Here is a 19,981-nt window from a genome sequence, read left to right on the forward strand (position 1 = left end):
GCAAGGACATTTTGCAAAGGCTTAGGTCAGCTTTTTGGCACCAGTGTACAAGGATTAAGAAAGGTACTTACTGAAAGAATGTACTCAATCCAAAACAGATCTGGAATCACCCAGGTCAGAGTTGACAAGCATTACCAATTTTCAATGATTCTCATAAACGATTGCCTGGGTTATAGAGACCCCTGGGGTCCTCCTTTCCCCTCCTCCCTTTTAGTATCCCACTGCTCACTGCCGATTCCAAACCTAGTCCATTCTGCTCCTTTTCAGCCACTCCTGATAAAAGGATTCTGGAGGGGGCGGTTTTGGCCTGCTGGGATTGTAAATGTCCATGTTATTTCTGTCACCCGTGAATGTAGACAATGAAGAGGGACTTATGAAAATGAGATCCTGGAAGAGTGATCTGCTATTAAGAACATGTCTGGAATGCACTCCCTCCTCACCTGCACCTGGTTGAATATCTAGCTTCCTTCAGTACCCCCTCCCACATAGCCCTCTGCTTATCCCCCCAGGCACTGCTCATTCCCTCTTGAAATTACTCAGCATGTACTTTGTATTTATTCATCTGTGGGCACGTTGTATCTCCCCAGTAAAACATAAGCATTTTGACCAAAGACTGTCATGTTTGCCTTGGTATCACCAACACCTAGCACAATGCTTTTTTATGATTAGATGGCTCTTAAGCAACAGGGGCAGAAGGAGGGGAGCATGGAAAGAAAAATGGGAGGGTGAAGAAAGACAAACCTACCTATGAATCGGTATAGGTAGGAAAAATGGTTCTAGAGCAACTTGTGTGTCAAACCTCTTCAATGGTTTTCTTGGCCAGACAAGAGATATTTTAGGGCTCCCCTGATACCCAAACCCTAAAACTCTTTTAGACTTGCTTCATCAAGTCAGATTCATTCTGTGTACCCCAACACATAAGCCTAGGTGTGTCTACAAAGTAACACGGACATTGAAGTAAACAGACATCTGTTTTCAATATACCGTTAATCCTTATCACGTTTGGGTAACATTTAGCAATAACACCAATGAGAAAAGGGGAGCCTTGAATCCAGCAACAATTTAAATTGTGGGATTGTGGCAAACTCCCATTTCTTACTAAGCTACAGACCCACAAAGCATCAATAAACTGACCTTCAAAATAGTGTTTAGGGGTTTGTGGGTCAGAAAGAGAGGTCAAGGCAACCAATTTGAGCATTTTTCACCTATACACAAAGGAAACATTAAAAAGACATGCAGGCATGTAAATTACCTCTGTACAAAGAGACTGAAGTTACCTTTCGCCTACTGCTTTCCATCAGCCTCTCCCTCCTTTGCTTAGGAATTGGTCTTGGGAAATTGGACTGACAGATAAGAAAATTCCCTTTCTACACTACACCATCCATTGAGAAACCATGGCTAAAATGGACTGGGTCTTGCAAATGAGGAGTTTTAAACAATGCAGAGAAAGTCAGTCATTTTTTTCCCATTGGTTTACACCCCTTGAAATCTTATTCTGAAGGCTAGGCATAAGATGCTTCACTGATAGGAGGGGGAAAGAGAGACAAAGACAGAAAACAGAAAAGGACAGAGAAGAGACTGAGCTAGAGAACCAGATTTAGAAATAAAATACATTTAATTGAATCGGCCATTGTTTTGACAGATGTTTTATACTGTGCTTCATCTGCTAGGAACAAGATGTTCTAATAAATATTGGATAATAGTGAGAGAAAATTTACTACAAAGCTATAAATCAATTGACAAGAGGTCATAAACTGCAAGACTGGTGCTCAAAGCATTTATTAGATTATCAGAATTTAAGATAGATCTGTAGCTTTATCTATCCTCCCCTATCCATCATTTTTATAGGACATGGAAAAGAGTTTTAAAGGACAAATTGCATTTTAAAAAATTAAAATGGTGGATTTAGACAAAGAAGCATACCAGAGTATAGGACTAGATTAAAAGAGTGATAACTCAAGAAATACATCCAAAGCAGAAATATTTTTATCCCTCCATAGGAGGTATGTGAATATCGTTTGAGTAGTCAAAGACACCATAAAATAACAGGACGATAGAATTTAGTGCTGGGAGGGACCTTAAACACCATCTAGTCTGGTCCCTTCCTCCCCTCCCCCCACCCCTTTTTATTGCAGATAAGGAAACTGAGACCTAGAGAGATTAATTAACTTGCCCAAAGGCATACATCTTGTAGCAGTAAAGATTTGTTTTTTCTAAATAGAATCTAGGAGTTGTATCTGTTGTTGTCATCTTCATTGTCTGGAGCTTTTTTTTTAAGGAATGCTATCAAATTTTTATTTAATAAACTTATTAGATTATAAGCTCCTTGAAGGCAAGAACTGAGTCAATCTTTATTATATATTCCTAGATGCTTAGTAAAATGATAATTTTAGTAAAACGATAATTTAAATTTGCTAAAAAGGCAGTGACTCTAAATTCCCTCTTTTTGTATCTCCAGTGCTTAGCGCAGTATCTGGAGCATAATATGTGCTTAATAAATATTTATTAACTTACTGATGTTAAAGTGGTATGAGTGAAATGATGTCTACCAGGTATATTGTATTGTAGAAGCAGTGAGCTGGTGTAGAGGGTAGGAGTAAAGAAGTAAAGAAGACTGAAGTTTAAACCCTACATCTAACTATTGCTGTGTCCAACCATATTATTTTTTTAAATTAAAAAAAGTTAACATTCATTTTGCAAAATTTTGAGTTCTAGATTCACTCCCTGCTTGTGAACTCATGTAAAATATATTTTCATATTAGCCATATTGCAAAAAAACAAAAGCAAGAAAAAAGTATGCTTCAATCTGTGAAAAAAAAAAAAAAAAATCGCCAACTGACTCCAGAGAGGATGCTGAGGACCCACAGGCTTTGGGTAATTCACTTCAGTTCCTCAAGACTCTGTTTCCTCAGCGAGTGCGATGAGAATGAGGGCATTAGACCTGATGACTGTTAGGGCCCTTCCAGTTTTAGCTTCCTAAGATCCTCTGACCTTCGGCCCCATTAGGAGTCTCCCACCTCACATTAGCACATTGGGTCTCCCACATAGCAGCTATTTTCAAAGTCCTTTGTGAGTTGGTTTCACACTTTTGGTACTATAACTCATGAGTCCCCAATATTTCCCTTTAATAGTCAGGCAGAGGGCACAATTAGCTCAGAAGTATTTACTGAGATGTCATGGTAAGAACAGTAGGAAAAAAATCCCCCCCCCACTTTGTTGTTGTGGTTTTTCAGCCATGTATGACATTTCGTGACCCCAGTTGGGGTTTTCTTGGCAAAGATACTGGAGTGATTTGCCATTTCCTTCTCCAGCTCATTTTACCGATGAGGAAACTGAGGCAAACAGAGTTAAGTGACTTGCCCACAGCTAATAAGTGTCTGAAGCTAGATTTGAACTCAGGTCTTCCTGACTCCAGGCCCAGCATTCTATCCACTGCACCAGCTAGCCGCCCTCCCCAACCCTCCCCTACCTTAAATCCGAGGTGTACTCTCTGACACTACATATCATCAGTGGGAAGAGTGGGTGTGTATATATGCTGGCAGAGAGGTACAAACACAGGACACACTGGTGGCCCAGGCAATTCACACCTCGAGCACGGTAGGACCCCAATATCCTTCCCCATATTGTGGTGTCTTCATTTTGCTCCCTCTGTTCTGGGAAAGTTGCTCAGCTGTGTTCTCTGAACCTGTTTCTCTTCACATCTCAACTACCAACATCCAGGGTTGGTTTTCTAATGGCCTCATAGAGCTCAAAGTCCTCAGAACTGTCTCTTGCCTTGATTAAATCCCTAATGAGTATATTTTGCTTTTTTTAAAAGGACTACCAAAGGTTATATATGGCTGATACTTTGAGCAGCTTGTGGCCAGCTTCCCTAAAATTCCACCAAACCTAACCAATGTAATTCTTCATACCTATCTACCTTCTCAAGAGTTTAAAATGTGCAGACACATGTTTGCATAGAAGCTGCATGGCAACACAATGGGTGAAATGCTGGGGTCAGGAAGACCTGAGTTCAAATCCAGCCTGGGACACATTGTAGCTGTGTAACCTTGGGCAAGTCAATGAACTTCTATTTGCCTCAGTTTTCCCATCTGTAAAATGGGGATAATAACACCTCCCAGAGTCATTGGAAGGATCAAATTTAAAGCACTCAGCACAACAGTCCCTGGAGCATAATAGGTGCTATATAAATTCTTCTTCTTCTTCTTCTTCTTCTTCTTCTTCTTCTCCTTCTTCTCCTTCTTCTTTTTCTTCTTCTTCTTCTTCTTCTTCTTCTTCTTCTTCTTCTTCTTCTTCTTCTTCTTCTTCTTCTTCTTCTTCTTCTTCTTCTTCTTCTTCTTCTTCTTCTTCTTCTTCTTCTCCTTCTTCTTCTTCTTCCTCCTCCTCCTCCTTCTTTTCATCATCATCATCATCGCCACTTTATTTAAGACCTTAACGCCTCACTGTCTCTGTTATCTGTCCCTTATATTCTATAATTTCATTAACTCAGCTAATGAGAAGTCAATTTATCAAGAATCTTCTGATCCACTCCCCTCTTCGCACACCTACACCCCAACTATATATCAAATATGCCAGGGGTCTGAGGACAGATGCATTTGATCTGGTATTGGTGCCAAAATGTATTCTTGAATTGAGAAAGGCAGAAAAAACAAAGTTCAATCCATAACACCAAATTATTATAAAATACACATATAAAATACACAGGGCAATGGATGTGCATATGGATGCTCTCTCAAGAGGCTTCTGGGAGTCTAGGCAGAACTAAACATCTGAAAGGTAAATGAAAAGGAGATTTAGAAATGCAAGACTCCAAGCAAGAAACCCCCAGTGAGGGCCAAACAGAGGCAGGTAATTTAGCTTTCAGCTGCCTCCCATTCCTTCCTGCTGCTATGCAGAGACATCTCATAAAAACATGCACACTCACTTCTACCCAATTTCTATCTAGTCACCAGGCTCCACCATGGAAATGACAATCGTTTGCAAAGGTGGGCCAGACGATAGGTTGGACATCTCCAAACGCAGCAGCAATCATTTTTGTGAAGGGAGGGCTTTGTAATCCTTTGAGAGGAAAGGGTTTTTCAAAAAAAAAATGTATAGGACTGAGCATTTGTCCTGCAAATAGTAAGACAGGATTCCTGGTGGTGAGAAACAGGACAAAGGAGAGAAGTGGAAGCCTTAAGTTATGAAATGTAAGGAGTCTATGGGGTTTTACAAAGTATCAGATTACCATACTCCAGCAGAGTAATTCTCACCATGTTTTTTATGGTAGAATCATAGAATCATAGAATTTTATAGCTGGAAGGGACCTCAGAGATTGTTTAGTCCAGCCCCCTCAGGTAGACAGTCAATCATCTCTGCGGTTTAAAAATAAGAAAATGAACACACAAATTAAAAATTAGAACCCCAAAGCAAGTGCCAAAGCCAGAACTAGAATCTTGTTTGTTTAAAATTATTTCTGATGGCCACAGAATTAGAGAGTTAGATCTGGAGGGAATTCTAGAAGCTATCATGTCCATCTCCCTCCTTTTACAGACAAGGAAACTGAGGCCCTGAGGGGTTAAGTGACTTGCCTTAAATCACACAGGTAGGACCAGGAGCAGGGTTTGAACCCAAGTCTTCAGATAATTTTCAATTCTTAAGCCTCTATGAGTCACAAGGGTTGGCAAGTATCACTTTTAAATGATGACTTCCATTTCTTTAGATAGCTCCCCTTTCTCAAAGTAGCAAAGACCTAATGTAAATTGAGAGGCAACCTACTGTAGTAGATAATGTTCTAAAACTGGAATTTGGAAGACCTCAGGTACTTACTAACAATGTAACTCCACAGACTTCTCTGGATCTTATGTGTAAAATAAGGCAGCTGGACCCAGAGTGTGTATTCCTTTGTTTTCTTTGAGGTCCCTACCAACTCTAAATATTTGACTTTCTGATTCCATCTTGAGTCTACGGACTCTAATTTTGTTATGTTTTCTTCTGTTCAGTTGTTTCCAACTCTTTGTGACCTTACTTAGGGTTTTTGGGGGGAGGTTTTTTGTTGGTTATTTGTTTGTTTTTGCAAAGATACTGGAGTGCTTTGCCATTTCCTTCTACTCATTTAATAAATGAGGACACTGAGGCAAACAGGGTTAAGTGACTTGCCCAGGGTCACGCAGCTGGTAAGTGCCTGAGGCCAGATTTGACCTCAAGAAGATGGGTTATCCTGACTCTAGGCCCAGAACCCTATCCACCGCACTGTCTAGCTGCCCAAACTGCAATTTGCCTTCCTGTTTTTATTTTGAATTTCCATAGGATAGCCCATGTTGATATTGTGATTTCAGCCAATCAGCTTACATCCTGATGTCACATGGGAGGGCTGATTATGTAAGCTTTGCCCAGTCTAAAAGCTCTCCTGACTATTTCTTGTACCTGTTAAGTTTTTTATAAAACAAGAACCCCTCTAACATTTGCATTCACTTTAACTCTTCTTCATGTGTTCGCACATCCAGTAGTAGCCCTACTCCCAAGCCAGCAATAGAGAGTGAATCTCCCCATTTTAACTGCCATCGATGGTCCTAGACATCTTCAAGAACAGTCTGAACATCCATTTGCTTGATGTGTTATAGTGGGGAATTCTTTTTCAAATACGGTTTGAAAGAGATGGTGGCTCAGCTCCTTTCCATCTCTGATATTCTGCCATTCTGTGATTCTGTGATCTTTAATTGGGTCTGGCCTTTTCTTATTGAGCTAGTTGATGGGATTACAATGCTATGGGTTGTAAAAAGGGTCTTTCCTAAAAATAAAATACTAAAACATAAAGCTCAGCTGGATCCTGATTTAATAGTATCTGGCAAGGCCACTATATTGTTTTTGTACACACAGAAGTAAATCTGATATGAATAATAAAAAATGAAGTTTAACATGGACAAAGGAAATTTAAAATTCTCCTCATCTTCAAAAGAAATTCTATACTTGAATAATTAACTATGCCATATTTATAAAACTAGAATAATTGAAACCAGGATTTTCAGTTGATTCATATAGCCTCTGAAATATTTATTATTGCAAGTCCAAAAGATCTGTCTGGGTTTTGTCACTGGAAATGTCTAAACTCGGTGTCCAGATGTTTATTTAAGTTGCTCCCACAGAGTTCTAATGTCAATACCAGGGGTTATCAGAGAGCATCACTGTGTATCTTCCTTGACTAATATTCTCATTTATTCTGCATCTTTGATGTTTTCTTTCATTAAAATTCCTGGCCCATATCCACAAAAAATCTGCTGGGCTTGCATAAAAAATTAGTCTGCAGACTTGACATATGATGATGCCCCGTGTCTCTGCAAAGATAATATTTATCAGCAGCTATCACTTAGGCATTACTACCAGTAGTGCAGGTTTCCATTTGAGAGAGAGGGAAAAAAAAGAATACGAACTCCAGGTATATGAAAATGCAACTGGCAGGCCCATTCTGACTTTCTACATATATTTTTTCTCTTAAAAGTGCATTATGGTAAAGCTGAATGATCCAGGTACAAATCTACACAGCTATACTTTCTTTTTTCTCCTTCTCTCTTCCTCTGTCATACATATATTCTCATGTTCACCCTCTGCTTTTCAAAACTACAAGGGAAATAATATATAGGAAGAGGGAAAAAAAGCTAAGGTTTAAAATAAAGAAAATGAGGACTACCCAGTATCCAAAGTTTCAGTGAAATAAATCACCTGGCAGAAAATTGGGAAGATATATACCCTGGCTCCTTTTCTTTCATTTGAGGATGACAGATGACATAATGACGTGCCATGGAGCTGATAAGATCGAGATAATAGGATTATTTTTGTTAGCCAGCTAAGTAAAAAAAGAGGATTCCACAAGGTTCCCCCTCTCTAAAGTTAACTGAATTTTACCCAGTTATTTTTGTAAAGTGGTAGGTCATCTCCTATAATAGGATAAAGAAAGAAAGCACAGTGAAAAAATCAGTGTCTGGCAATATCATTCAAAAAAACCAGAGGACCAATTAATTGTATAACCGAATATGAATCTAATCTTCTAGTGTCCCCTTGGGTGACAAATTAGAACCCCACTGAGTTGGGTCCTTTTGTATAACTGCTCTAAAGATAACTTGAAAACAATTGAATTTGCTTTACTCTCCAAGATAACATAAATAATGTCACAAAAAATGCGGAGCTTATTGGAAAAGTACTAATATAATGCTAGGTAATGGACACTAAAACAAAACCCAGTCAGCCTTAGATGATCCTGGAGTAGCTACACATATTTCTTTTTATCTACTAGCAAATCTGTCAAAGTTATTGCCTGTTAGCACCTACTCTACTTAATTACTTATCCTGTTGACATCTCATCAGTCTGTTTATGCTTAGTATATGCTGCCTACAGCCAGTGTCTGAATTTCTTTTAAACCAAATAGCTGGGGCACTGCAGTCCTGCCTAGGTAGGCACTTGCATCAGTTCAATACAAAGTAATGACTTTTCTAGCTGGGAGGAGTAGTGGGGAGGATTGAGGTAGAAGGAAGAGTTGGTGGGGAGGGAAAATCACACAAGTGTGTGGCCTGGTGAGGTTGTGATTTGGGCTTGGGTGACTTAAAAAGGACACATACAGGCTGAGTGTGGTGGCATGTCTGTGAACCCTGCTATTGAGGGGGATGAGGCTGGTGGATCTCTCAGACTCAGAAGTTCTGAGTTGTAGTAAGGCTTATTGTTTGTCCTTCCTTTTGAAGGGGATTGGTGACATCACGGGGTGATGGCTTGACTTGGGCATGAATTATATTTAAGTGAGGCAGAGCTGTACAAAGTTATCAGCCTCACTCTCTCCCTGAGTCATTGAAGTCCAGTGGCACGACAAAAGTCAAGATGACTGGTAATGGCCTGGGATGCATCTTCAATATCTAACCAAGCTCTAAGCACTCCACAGTGCCTGTTTCAGCTGCCTTTGTGGCCGTTAGAAGAAATTATAGTAGGGTTAAAGTCAACTGGAAAGGCTACTAGGTAGCACAGTGCTGAGCTGGGAGTTGGGAAGACCTAAGTTCAAATCCAGCTTCAACTGTGTGACCCTGGGCAACTCACTTAACCCTGTTTGCCTCAGTGTCCTCATCTGTAAAATGAGCCGCAGAAGGAAATGGCAAACCACTCCAGTATCTTTGCCAAGAAAAATCCAAATGGGGTCATGAGGAGTTGGACACAACCAAAATGACACAACAAAAAGTCAATTGACTATCCACACTAACTCTAGCAACTGCAAGGGTAGTAACGTAGAGGAAAAAAGTCAAGGTGATTGGTTTAAAATAAAGGAAATGAGGAAGCCTTAGGTACTACCGCAGTACCTAAGCAGAGGTAAAGTGGCCTAGATCAGAAATGAAGCAGGTTAAAGCTTCCAGGCTGATCAATGCTGGGATCAAGGCAATGCCATGCTGGAAAATATTTAACAACTGGCTCAAGTGGTGGGGGAAGAAGCAAGACATTTTTAAATTTAACCTACATTATTAAGATTTTCTCCATCACTTTCTTCCAGGGGTGGGGAACCTGTAGCCTTGAGGCCACATGTGGCCCTCTAGGTTCTCAAGTGCGGCCTTTTGACTGAATCCAAACTTCACAGAACAAATCCCCTTAATAAAAGGATTTGTTCTGTAAAACTTGGACTCAGTTAAAACCGAACTTGAGGACCTCGAGGGCCACATGGTTCCCCACCCCTGATTTCATCAGCAAAACAATAAATCAAGCCCTGATTTATAGCATTACCATTTTCTAAGATATAAATGGTCACACTGAAAACTTAATAACCACCCACCTGGAGCTGCTATAAGCTGATGCCAGCACCCCACCTAGGTTGGTCTGCTACACTTCCAGGCTGGGCCATATAGGGAGACACAGGCTAGAAAAAATAAAAAGATAAATAAAAAGAGGAAGCAAGAATCCTAGTTCTCTCTGCTTTGAAGAAATAATCGATCTGAGCCTGAGCAACAACTCTGGAAAATCTGGGGAGGAAATTAGCGGTTGTGCAAGAGCATTCAGGAGTGAAACCATGTTCAAACTTTACTTGCATCGCTTAATTACCAGTTACATCTATATAGGATTTACGGAGACCTTTTTACGTTTTATCGTTTGATCCTAAAAATGCTTCTCACTCTTCAAAATGAAATAATTGCACTTAGATAAAACGGTTTCATTATACTCTGCCATGAACAGTGGGAAATTAGGCCCCCTAGTGGTGAGGAGAGAACTTTCTATAGTATCGCCCTCAAAGTCTCCTCTGGTTACAAAGAATTGCACAGAATTTTGGAGCCCAAAGGAATGTTTAAAACAGTAAAGTTCATTCTTCTTATTTTGCAGATAAGGGAACAGAGGCCCAGGAAGTAAAATGACTTGTCCAAGGTGACGAAGCATGCCTGCATGAGTATGGCTGGCCTAGATGGGACCAGAACTGGGCTTGTTTTGATACCTCTTTCAAGGTTCCTGCGGCAGTATCACTGCTGCCTAGAAGGCTTCTGTACTTCCTTTCCTGTTCTAAGACTGGGTCAAAGATTTTGTTCCATGGTTGTAAGATTGCAGGATGGAGCAAAATCAGAAGGATACTTTCTAGCCTCCATCCTGCTGTTGTACCAGGTGTGTCATTGCCTCATCTGTGAAACCAAAGGGTTAAACTAGATTTATACCTGCCAAATACATTCGGCCATGAAACATTTTAGAGATGGGAATACATTGGCAAAACTTGTAAATGTGGAACTGAGAGTTCTGGTGGCATGGAATGCCAAAGGAGAATTGGGAAAATGATGGACCAAAATACAAAAAGCTTCCAATATTTAAAGAGTTTTGTATGTAATTAGAATTTCTAATACACAAATAATTCTACATAATTTTTTAGAACAGCAGTTCTTAACACTGGGTCCAGGAACTCCATCCCCCCCCACCCCAATATCTGGATTAACCAATATAATTGGTTTTCCCTTTGTAATCTTATGTGTTACTTTGTGTTAAATGCATTATTCTAAAATGTAGTTCATAGGTTTCATCAGACTTCTAAAAATGTCTATGATGTAAAAAAGTTAAAAACCCTAATAAATGGTCCCTTCTAGCATCAAAGTGTGAAAAGGAGTTTTTTTTTTCAGTTTAATTACTTCTGTGGCACTTAAAGTAAAAAAAAAAAACTGTTAATAACTTTCTATACAGTGGTCTCTGTATATAAGTTGCCCTAGAAAACAAGGAAATTGGCAAATAGTTTTAGGATTCAAAGCTCTCTGATATTTGAGAACAAACTGTCACAAGAACCGAAAAGTATCTGAAGATATTTTAACAAAATCTCAAATTAAGCAGCCATTTTCTGAGTGTGAGAACGTTGTCCCGGAAACATGAAGTCAACAGTTTCAGAGCTACTTGCATTTGTTCAAGTACAGGTAAAGCAAAGTGTGTTCTCCTTGGATCCATGAAAAGGAGTCAAGAAGAATGCTGTATGATCTGTTGGTTAAAATAGATCTGGGAGACCAGAAATCTGGATTCAATTCCCGGCTCCATCTCTAACTCACCGTATAATTAAGAGGGCAAATCAGTTAATCTCCCTGTCCCTCATTCCACCACCACCACTATCCTCACCACTACCACCTCCTCCCCCACTTCCAAATGATAAAATCTGGCCTCTCACTTCTTCTCAGGAATGTCATGACAGGCTACAATATGATATGGATGCCTGTGAAGACCGGTTAGCTTTTGAGAGAGAACTATTTCATGCATGGCCTAAAATGACTCATGACTTTGGTCAAGAGGAAATCTGGGTGAGTGAAGGGAAAAGGAAGGGACTGGTCAGGGGAGGGCGGGGGCAGGAATAAAAGCAGGTCAGGGAAGTTAAGGGCAGGGAAGAGCAGGGAAGGGCAGGAAGGGCAAGGAAAGGGAAGAGATGCCCACAACCTAATATTGATACTAGAAAAATAGCATAAAGCTCTTGTCTGAGTATAATAAATGAGTAGCATCATCTCTGGAAGTAAAAGAACAGTTCATAATTCCCTAGAATGGGAGCATAAGTCAGAGGCAATAGGAACTAAACTAGGAGTCAGAGGACCTGTACTGGCACGTACAACCTGGCTTGTGATAGGGTACTCACCTGGAGTTGGGAAAGAACCATGGTTGTACCAGGTCCATGGTACAGAATTATTTCCTGTCTTGGGATGACAGCAAATGAAGGATATTAGCTAAACTTTGACATACAGAATGATTTCTAGATAACAGGACTTGAGTTGACTGGTTGATTATATAAAAAGTCCATAGGCAAAATCAGGATGAAGACCAGAGATTATAACAAGATCTGAGGGATAGGGGATACTCCCTTAGTTCATCATAACTATATTTCAAATTCTCCTTTGTAATCCTATGTATTTTCATTTATGTATTTAAAAATATTATTCTGAGACTGCAAAGAGGTCTTGAACACACACAAAAAAGGTTTAAGACTCCCCTAATCCACTAAGTGATGGAAAGGAGTATAATATATACACAAATAGGTATGAAACAAATCAGAATAAAAAGGCATTGTGGCTCATTCAATAGAAAGCCTGCCTCACAGGCACAGTGGGTTCAAGGCTTGACTCTTGATATATACAGTCTATGGGACACTATGTAATTTTTTTAGTATCCAGGGAAACTTTGTAGATTCAAATTACAGAGGCCAGGTATGGTGGCACACTTCTGTAATTTCTGCTAGTGGTGTGGCTATGGCTAATGGATTGCTTCAGCTTAGGAGTTCTGAGCTACAATAGGGCTAGAGCTAATCCGGTGTCCAAAGTAAGTCTGGCAGTAACATGATGAGCTCCCAGGAGCAGGGGATCACCAAGATGCCTAAGAAAGAGTGAACTGGTACAGGTTGGAAGGGAAGTGGGTTGAAGCTTCCATGCTCATCACTTATGGGATCAGGCCCAAAAGTGGCCACTGCACTTTCAGCCTGAGCAAGATAGAGTGAGAAACCCATTCTCATTGACAGATATCAGAGAGAGAGTGCCTGAGAGACAGATAGTCAGACAGACACAGAGACAATGAGAGAGAGAGAGAAAAAGAGAGAGAGAGAGAAATATATAAATGAACAAATAAAACTGTAATGAAAAATGTTGTCATATTGGTAGAAGTTCCATACCAAGATCTCTTTACAGGTCTGGTTAAAAAAAAAAAGTCAGAAAGTGGTAAAGGGAAGGGAAAGTACTCTAATAAAATCTGAGGTAGGAGAGAATATTTTCAACTGGAGGGATCAGAAAAGTCCCCATGAAGGAAGTGGCACATGAAACAAGAGAAGGATTTTTATAGGTGAAAATTAAGAGATTGTTGTTGCAGATGCAATAGATGAAAACCCAGTAATCTAGTTTTAGGCTGACCTGTAGCAATAAAAGGACTGACTATGGATGCAAGAGAAAATTAGTCCTGGCAGTCCAATCAAGTTGTAGAGAAAAGTAACCCTCAGAGACCCAGCCGAGAGACCTGACTCATATAGGTGCTGATCCCAGGAAAAAGAAAAGATATCAGAGCCCTGCAGTATTAGCTATATTGTTTGTCTTGGCTATATATGTTCCTACATCTATGCCACACTACCAAAGCACTCTAAATGTGTATCTACTCTTGACACTGTGTGTTAATGAAAGAATACACCCTGGGTTTATTGTATAGCTAATGTCCTTACCATGACACCTTTGTAAATGCCTTTGCTTGAAGCTAATTGTGTCTTCTGATTACTTCCTAAAAAGTAAGCACATTGATGGAGGCTCATGAGTTATATAATGTTAGGAGTGCAGACCCAAAAAATACCATTAAACCTGTAGCAGTCACCTCCCAGGGAGCATAACCTGAAAAAATATGAGCCCTGAATTGAGAAGAGGGAGAGGTTAGAAATAATTAATAGTTCCTGAGAAAAAAATATTTTGGTGACTGTTGAAGAAGTAATAGAAAGAATAGAGTCTTAAATTGGGGAATGAGGAAAGTGCTGTGTGAATTGAACAGTCAGAAAATTGTCTTTGAAAATACATTTGACAATTGGAAGAGCTGCAGGAAGGCAAGCAAAACAATATACTTGGTGGCATTATGCACTGACCCAACTATTCTAGAAAGCAATGTGAAATTATGCTTAAAAAGTCACACGCACATTATATTTTTATATATATTATATTTAAATTTTTTTTCATGCTTTCAATATCAACTGTACTAAGGGTCAAGGGAAGGTGCTGGTGGTTTGGATCATGGAGGAACATCTAGAGATTTAATGGGCCTTGGAGAGAGGAGAAGAAGCATTCAAATCAGGAGGATGGTGGGTAATAGAGAAAAGAATCAGAATTGTGGGGGGAGGGAATTGTGGGTATTGGGGAGAAAAAAATTTCCCCTCCTGTGCAATGGGGGAGGGGTAGTATTGGAACCCAAGGGATTATGAATAAGAAGAAAAGCATGAGGATGGGACTGGGGGGGGTGGGGGGTGGGCACAGTTGGAGGTAAGGGAAAGGAAGAGATTGTGAATAACTTGGGAGGGGTGGGGGATTTTAGGGTGGGAAAAAGATCTGCCTTAGGAGGTCTTCAGTTTAACTGGGAGACAAGCACCGGGGGAGAGGGTTGGGCAGCAGCTCCAGGTGGTGATGAGCTGGCAGAAGGAGTACTGAAGAGGCCAAGTGCTGAATTCCAAGTCACTGGTCTGCTAAGACTAGGCCAGTGGGTCATTCCCTTCCTCCACTGTTGATAGAGCCAGCAGGGCTTGGGCAGCGTAGTAGGTGACCATGATGATCATTCGGCCTGAAGGCAGGGACCAGATGAAGGTGTCCCACGCCAGGACGGCGTCTGAGATGCTGAAGAACAGGCCGCCAAGTGCCGCAGATCCTCCTCGGGCCAGCGCCCGCCACAGCATCAGACCCAGGATAACCGCATAGACAAGCATAGGGAAACTCAGGCGGGAAGGGAGGTGAGGTTGCAGGAACCCGAAGTAGAGGACGATGACGGCTGCCACAGATTCCAGGAGGGCCTTGTGGGTCGGTTGCCAGCCTAGGGCCTTGAAATAGAGGAGATAAGCCAGGGCAAAGGCCGTCATGCCAAAGAGGAACTGGTTGGGCCAAATGAGGACAATGTCCCCTAGGGCGGAGCAGAGGAGACCTAGCCAGACGAATCGGCCATAGGGCCCCGATGGGGCAGTGTTGTAGACGAAGAGAGCCAGATAGAGGATGGGGAGGCATTTGGCCAGGGCGCTGTTCCAGCTGGGCTCTTCTGCGGGCAGCCAGAGGAAGAGGTAGAGGCCGCAGGACCCAAAGAAAGGCACCAGGCTCCAGCAGAGAGGAGGATCTGGAGAGGGCCTCCTTCCAGATTCCCTTGCATCAGCCTCCATGTTTGTCCAGGCACCCCGAGAATTCTGTGACCTCAGAATCAGAGCTAGGTTCTAATCGTCATGACTTCAGGCTTGGACCATTGGAACCATGTGTATATTGGGGAGTGTGTGTGTGTGTGTGTGTGTGTGTATGTGCGTGTGTGTACCTTTTGACCCAAAAATCCCATTGCTGGTCATATACCCCAAGGAGGCCAAAAACGGGGAGGGGCTAATTTCCCGTGTAACAAAAATATTCAGAGCAGTACTTTTTATGTTAGCAAAACAAACAAACAAAGAAAAAAAAAAACAAGGTTAAAAACCTATCTGTTTGGGCCTGGCCAAATAGTGGTGCACAATTGTAGTGGGATATTATAGCAATGTAAGAAATGACAAATATGATGAATTCAAAGAATTGGAAGAAACATATGAACTGATGCAAAATGAAGTAAGCAGACCCAGAAAAATAGTATATGCAATGACTTTAACAGTATAAATGGAAAGAAAAAAATGAATACAACATGATTACAATAACCAAGGATAAAAGTTAAGGAAATGCCTGCACATACTCCTTTGCAGAGGTGAAGGATAATGGGTGTGGAATATTGTAAAGACTGCCAAAAACAACTTGTATGCTGATTAGTCTTACATAATTTTTTATTTCTTTTGTACTCTTCCTTTTTATTCTTTGTTGCAGAGGATGGTGTTCTGGGTAGGAAAAAGAGAAGGGATAGAATTGAAATAGAAATTAGAATTGAAGGTGATGTAAAAACAAAAGTTATTAATTTTGAAAGATGAAAAACACATCTGATTTGCATATATGACCATCCTTTGAATCATGCTGCCTGGCAACCTTTGTTTCAGTAGCCACAGCAGAAATATCCAACACTAAAGACCCTCCTGGTTCCATCAGTGCTTCATAGGAATTTCTCAGTTAGGCAATCTGATTTATTGAACCTGGGCAACTTGGCTTTTAAAGGTATAGGAGCATGATTGCTAAGAAACAGTAAGAAAGATAAATGCCTCATTTCTAAAATATGTAGAGAACTCAGTCAAATTTGTAAGACTGCCAATCATTCCCCAATGGTCAAAAGATATGAACAGGCAGTTTTCAGAGGAAGAAATTAAAGCTATCTATAGTCATTTAAAAATGCTCTAAATCACTACTGATTAGAGAAATGCAAATTAAAACAGCTCTGAGGTACCACATCACACCTATCAGACTGACTAACATGACAAAACAGAAAAACGATAGGTGTTGGAGAAGATGTGGGAAAATGGGAACACTAATGCATTATTGGAGGAGTTGCGAACTGATCTAACCATTCTGGAGAGCCTTTTGGAACTATACCCAAAGGGCTATAAAACTGTGCATACCCTATGATCCAGCAATACCATTTCCAGGTCTGTATTTCAAAGAAATCACAAAAATGGGAAAAGAACCCATGTGTACAAAAACCATTTATAGCAGCTATTTTTGTGGTGGCCAAGAATTGGAAATTGAGGGGATGTCAATCAATTGGGGGATGACTGAGCAAGTTGTGGTATATGAATGTAATAAATACTATTGTTCCATAAGAAATGATGAGCAGGTAGATTTCAGAAAAACCTAGAAAGCCTTAATGAACTGATGCTGAGTGAAGTGAGCAGAACCAGGAAAACATTGCATCCAGTAACAACCACACCGTGTGATGACTAACTTTGATAGACTTAGCTCTTCTCAGCAATGAAATGATCTAAGACAACTTCAAAAGATTCATGATGGAAAATGCTATCTACATCCAGAGAAAGAACTATAGAGTCTGAATGCAGATCAAAGCAGACTATTTTTTTTTTCCTTCTGGTGGTGGTTTTTCCCTTTGGTTCTAATTCTTCTTTACAACATGACTAATATGGAAATGTTTAATATGGTTGTACATATATGGCCTATATCACATTGCATTGCATCTAGGGGAGGGGAAGGGGAAGGAGGAGGAGAAAATTTTAAACTCAAAAATCTTGTAAAGGTGAATGCTGGAAACTAAAAATAAATAAATATTTTTAAAAAAGAAAAGAAAATTCATTTGACAATTGGAGGAGCTGCAGGAAGGCAAGCAAAATAATACACTGTTGGTGGCATCATGAACTGACCCAACTATTCTAGAAAGCAATGTGAAATTATGCTTAAAAAAATCACACACACACACACATTATATATTTACATATATTTTTTCATGTTTCCAATATCAACTTTGCTAAGGGTTAGAAGAAGGTGCTGGTGGTGTGAATAATGGAGAGAAGAGAAGAAGCATTCAAACCAAGAGGTGGTAGGTAATAGAGAAAAGAATCAGAATTACAGGGGGGAGGGAATTGTGAGGAGAAAAAATTTCAGTCGAGGGGCTCATGGGCAATGGTGAAGAGGGTAATGTTGGAACCAAAGGGATTATGAGTAAGGAGAAGAAAAGCATCAGGATGGGGCTGGGAGGGGAGGTGGGGGGATAGTTGCAAGAAAGGGAGGGAAAGCATTGGAAAGGGAAAGGCCTGTGAATAACAGGATGGGGTGGGGGGGGGGGATCGGGAGGCAGGAGGGAAGCTTCAGAATCAGAGGGAGGGTGGGGAAAGGATCTGCCCTAGGAGGTCTTGTGTTTAACTGGGAGACAAGCAGTTGGAGGGTGTGGGGTGGGCAGCAGCTCCAGGAAGTGATGAGCAGGCAGGAGGGATCCTGGAAAAGAGTCCAAGTGCTGAGCTCCAAGTCACTGCTCTGTTGTCTTTGTGAGGGGGGCTCATTGATCTCAGTCAGCTTTGGGTGGGCCTGTCCTCCACTGTTGACAGGGCCAGTAGGGCTTGGGCAGTGTAGTAGGTGACCATGATGATCATTCGGCCTGAAGGCAGGGGCTGGACGAAGGTGTCCCAGGCCTGGACAGCGTCTGAGATGCTAAACAACAGGCCACCAAGTGCCGCAGATCTCCCTCTGGCCAGCGCCCGCCACAGCATCAGACCCAGGATAACCACATAGGCAAACATAAGGAGACTTAGGCTGGAAGGGAGGTGAGGATACAGGAGCCCAAAGTAAAGGATGAAGATGGCTATCACAGGCTCCAGGAGGGCCTGGCGGATCGGGTGCCAGCCTAGGGCCATGAGATAGAAGAGATAAGCCAGGGCAAAGGCCACCAAGCCAAAGGGGAACAGGTTGGGCCAGGTAAGTACAATGTCCCCCAGGGCGGAGCAGAGGAGACCTAGCCAGACAAATAGGCCATAGGGCCCAGATGGGGCAGACTCATGGACAAAGAGAGCCAGACAGAGAATGGGAAGGCATTTGGCCAAGGCGCTGTTGCAGCTGGGGTTGTCTTCTGGCAGCCAGAGGAGGAAGTAGAGGGTGCTGGAGGCAAAGAAAGGCACCAGCCCCCGGGTGAGCAGCAGATTTAGAGTATGCCTCCTCTCAGATTCCCTTCCACCAGTCTCCATGTTTACATGTTTGTCCAGGCACCCTCAGAATTCTATGATCTCGGAATCAGAGCTAGGTTCTAATCCTGTGACTTCAGGCTTGGACCATTGGAACCACATGTATATTGGAGTGTGTATGTGTGTGTGTGTGTGTGTGTGTTTTGTGAAAAATATTATACTATTTTATATCATTTTCTAATTTCAACCAGACCCAGAGCCTGAATTAATGAGTAACTGGATGAAGATCCAGGACCTGGGCTTCTTTGTTCTCTCTAAAAGTTTGCTCAGGCAATACCCTTACCTCTGTCAACACGGCCAGATCATTAAGGACATTACCCTAACCCCAAGAGAGATTACCTTGCTTAATATTCTACAGGTATATACTATGTTATGGAATGTAATGAGACACAGAGACGCTGGGCTGTAGTTTCAACTGACTTTTGTCAACATCCTTTACAACTCTATTCCGTTAAGGAAAATCCTCTTCTTGTATCATGGTTAAACATACATGGGGGTCATAAAAAATGAGGTAATACAGGCTTGCTAGCTCTGCTAAAATAGCGTATATAAGTTTTCTCATTGCTTTGTTCAGCAGCCAGAGTTTATACTCTGACTCCTTGTACGTACAAGTAAGCTAGCTCCGCTATGCTTTAAGGGAAAATAATAAACAACATGGATTTTTCTATCACCTAGCTCTGTTGTTTCCTTCAACCAAATTTTCAGGTTTAACAGTGTGTACCTTTTGACCCAAAGATCCCATTGCTAGGAATATACCTCAAGGAGGTAAAAAATGGGGAGGAGAGAATTTTCTATGAAAAAAAATATTCATAGAAGTTCTTATGTTAGCAAAAACAAACAAACAAAACCCATTTGTTTGGGCCTGGCTAAACAAATTGTGGTGCAATGTAAGAAATGACAAATATGAAGAATTCAAAGAATTGGAAGAAATTTGTGAATTGATGCATAATAAAGTAAGCAGATGCAGAAAATAGTATGTACAATGACTTAACTGTATAAATTAAAAGAAAAAAATTGAATACAGTATGATTACAATAACCAGGGATAAGAATTGAGGAAATGCCCCCACACACCCCTTCTTTGCAGAGGTAAAGGATGATATGTGTGGAATATTGTAAAGATTGTCAAAAATAACTGACGCATTGATTAATTTTTTATTACTTTTATACTCTTTCTTCTTTATTCTTTGTTTCATGAGATGGTGTTCTGGGTAAGAAAAAGAAAGGGATTTATTTGGAACTGAA

The 19,981-nt window shown here is 40.9% G+C and overlaps 2 protein-coding genes across 2 annotated transcripts; both read right to left on the reverse strand.

The window, feature by feature from the left end:
• Positions 1-14,119: 14,119 nt before the first annotated feature.
• Positions 14,120-15,342, reverse strand: LOC118828155 (lysoplasmalogenase-like). Its single transcript, XM_036734578.1, has one exon. It carries the CDS (start codon positions 15,318-15,320, stop codon positions 14,649-14,651), a length of 672 nt encoding a protein of 223 aa, XP_036590473.1. The 5' UTR covers positions 15,321-15,342; the 3' UTR covers positions 14,120-14,648.
• A 2,148-nt stretch (positions 15,343-17,490) lies between these two features.
• On the reverse strand, positions 17,491-18,776 carry LOC118828160 (lysoplasmalogenase-like). Its single transcript, XM_036734586.1, has one exon. It carries the CDS (start codon positions 18,738-18,740, stop codon positions 18,072-18,074), a length of 669 nt encoding a protein of 222 aa, XP_036590481.1. The 5' UTR covers positions 18,741-18,776; the 3' UTR covers positions 17,491-18,071.
• Positions 18,777-19,981: the final 1,205 nt, after the last annotated feature.

The sequence above is a fragment of the Trichosurus vulpecula genome, chromosome 8 (genome assembly GCF_011100635.1).
Source record: "Trichosurus vulpecula isolate mTriVul1 chromosome 8, mTriVul1.pri, whole genome shotgun sequence".
Classification (NCBI taxonomy): domain Eukaryota; kingdom Metazoa; phylum Chordata; class Mammalia; order Diprotodontia; family Phalangeridae; genus Trichosurus; species Trichosurus vulpecula.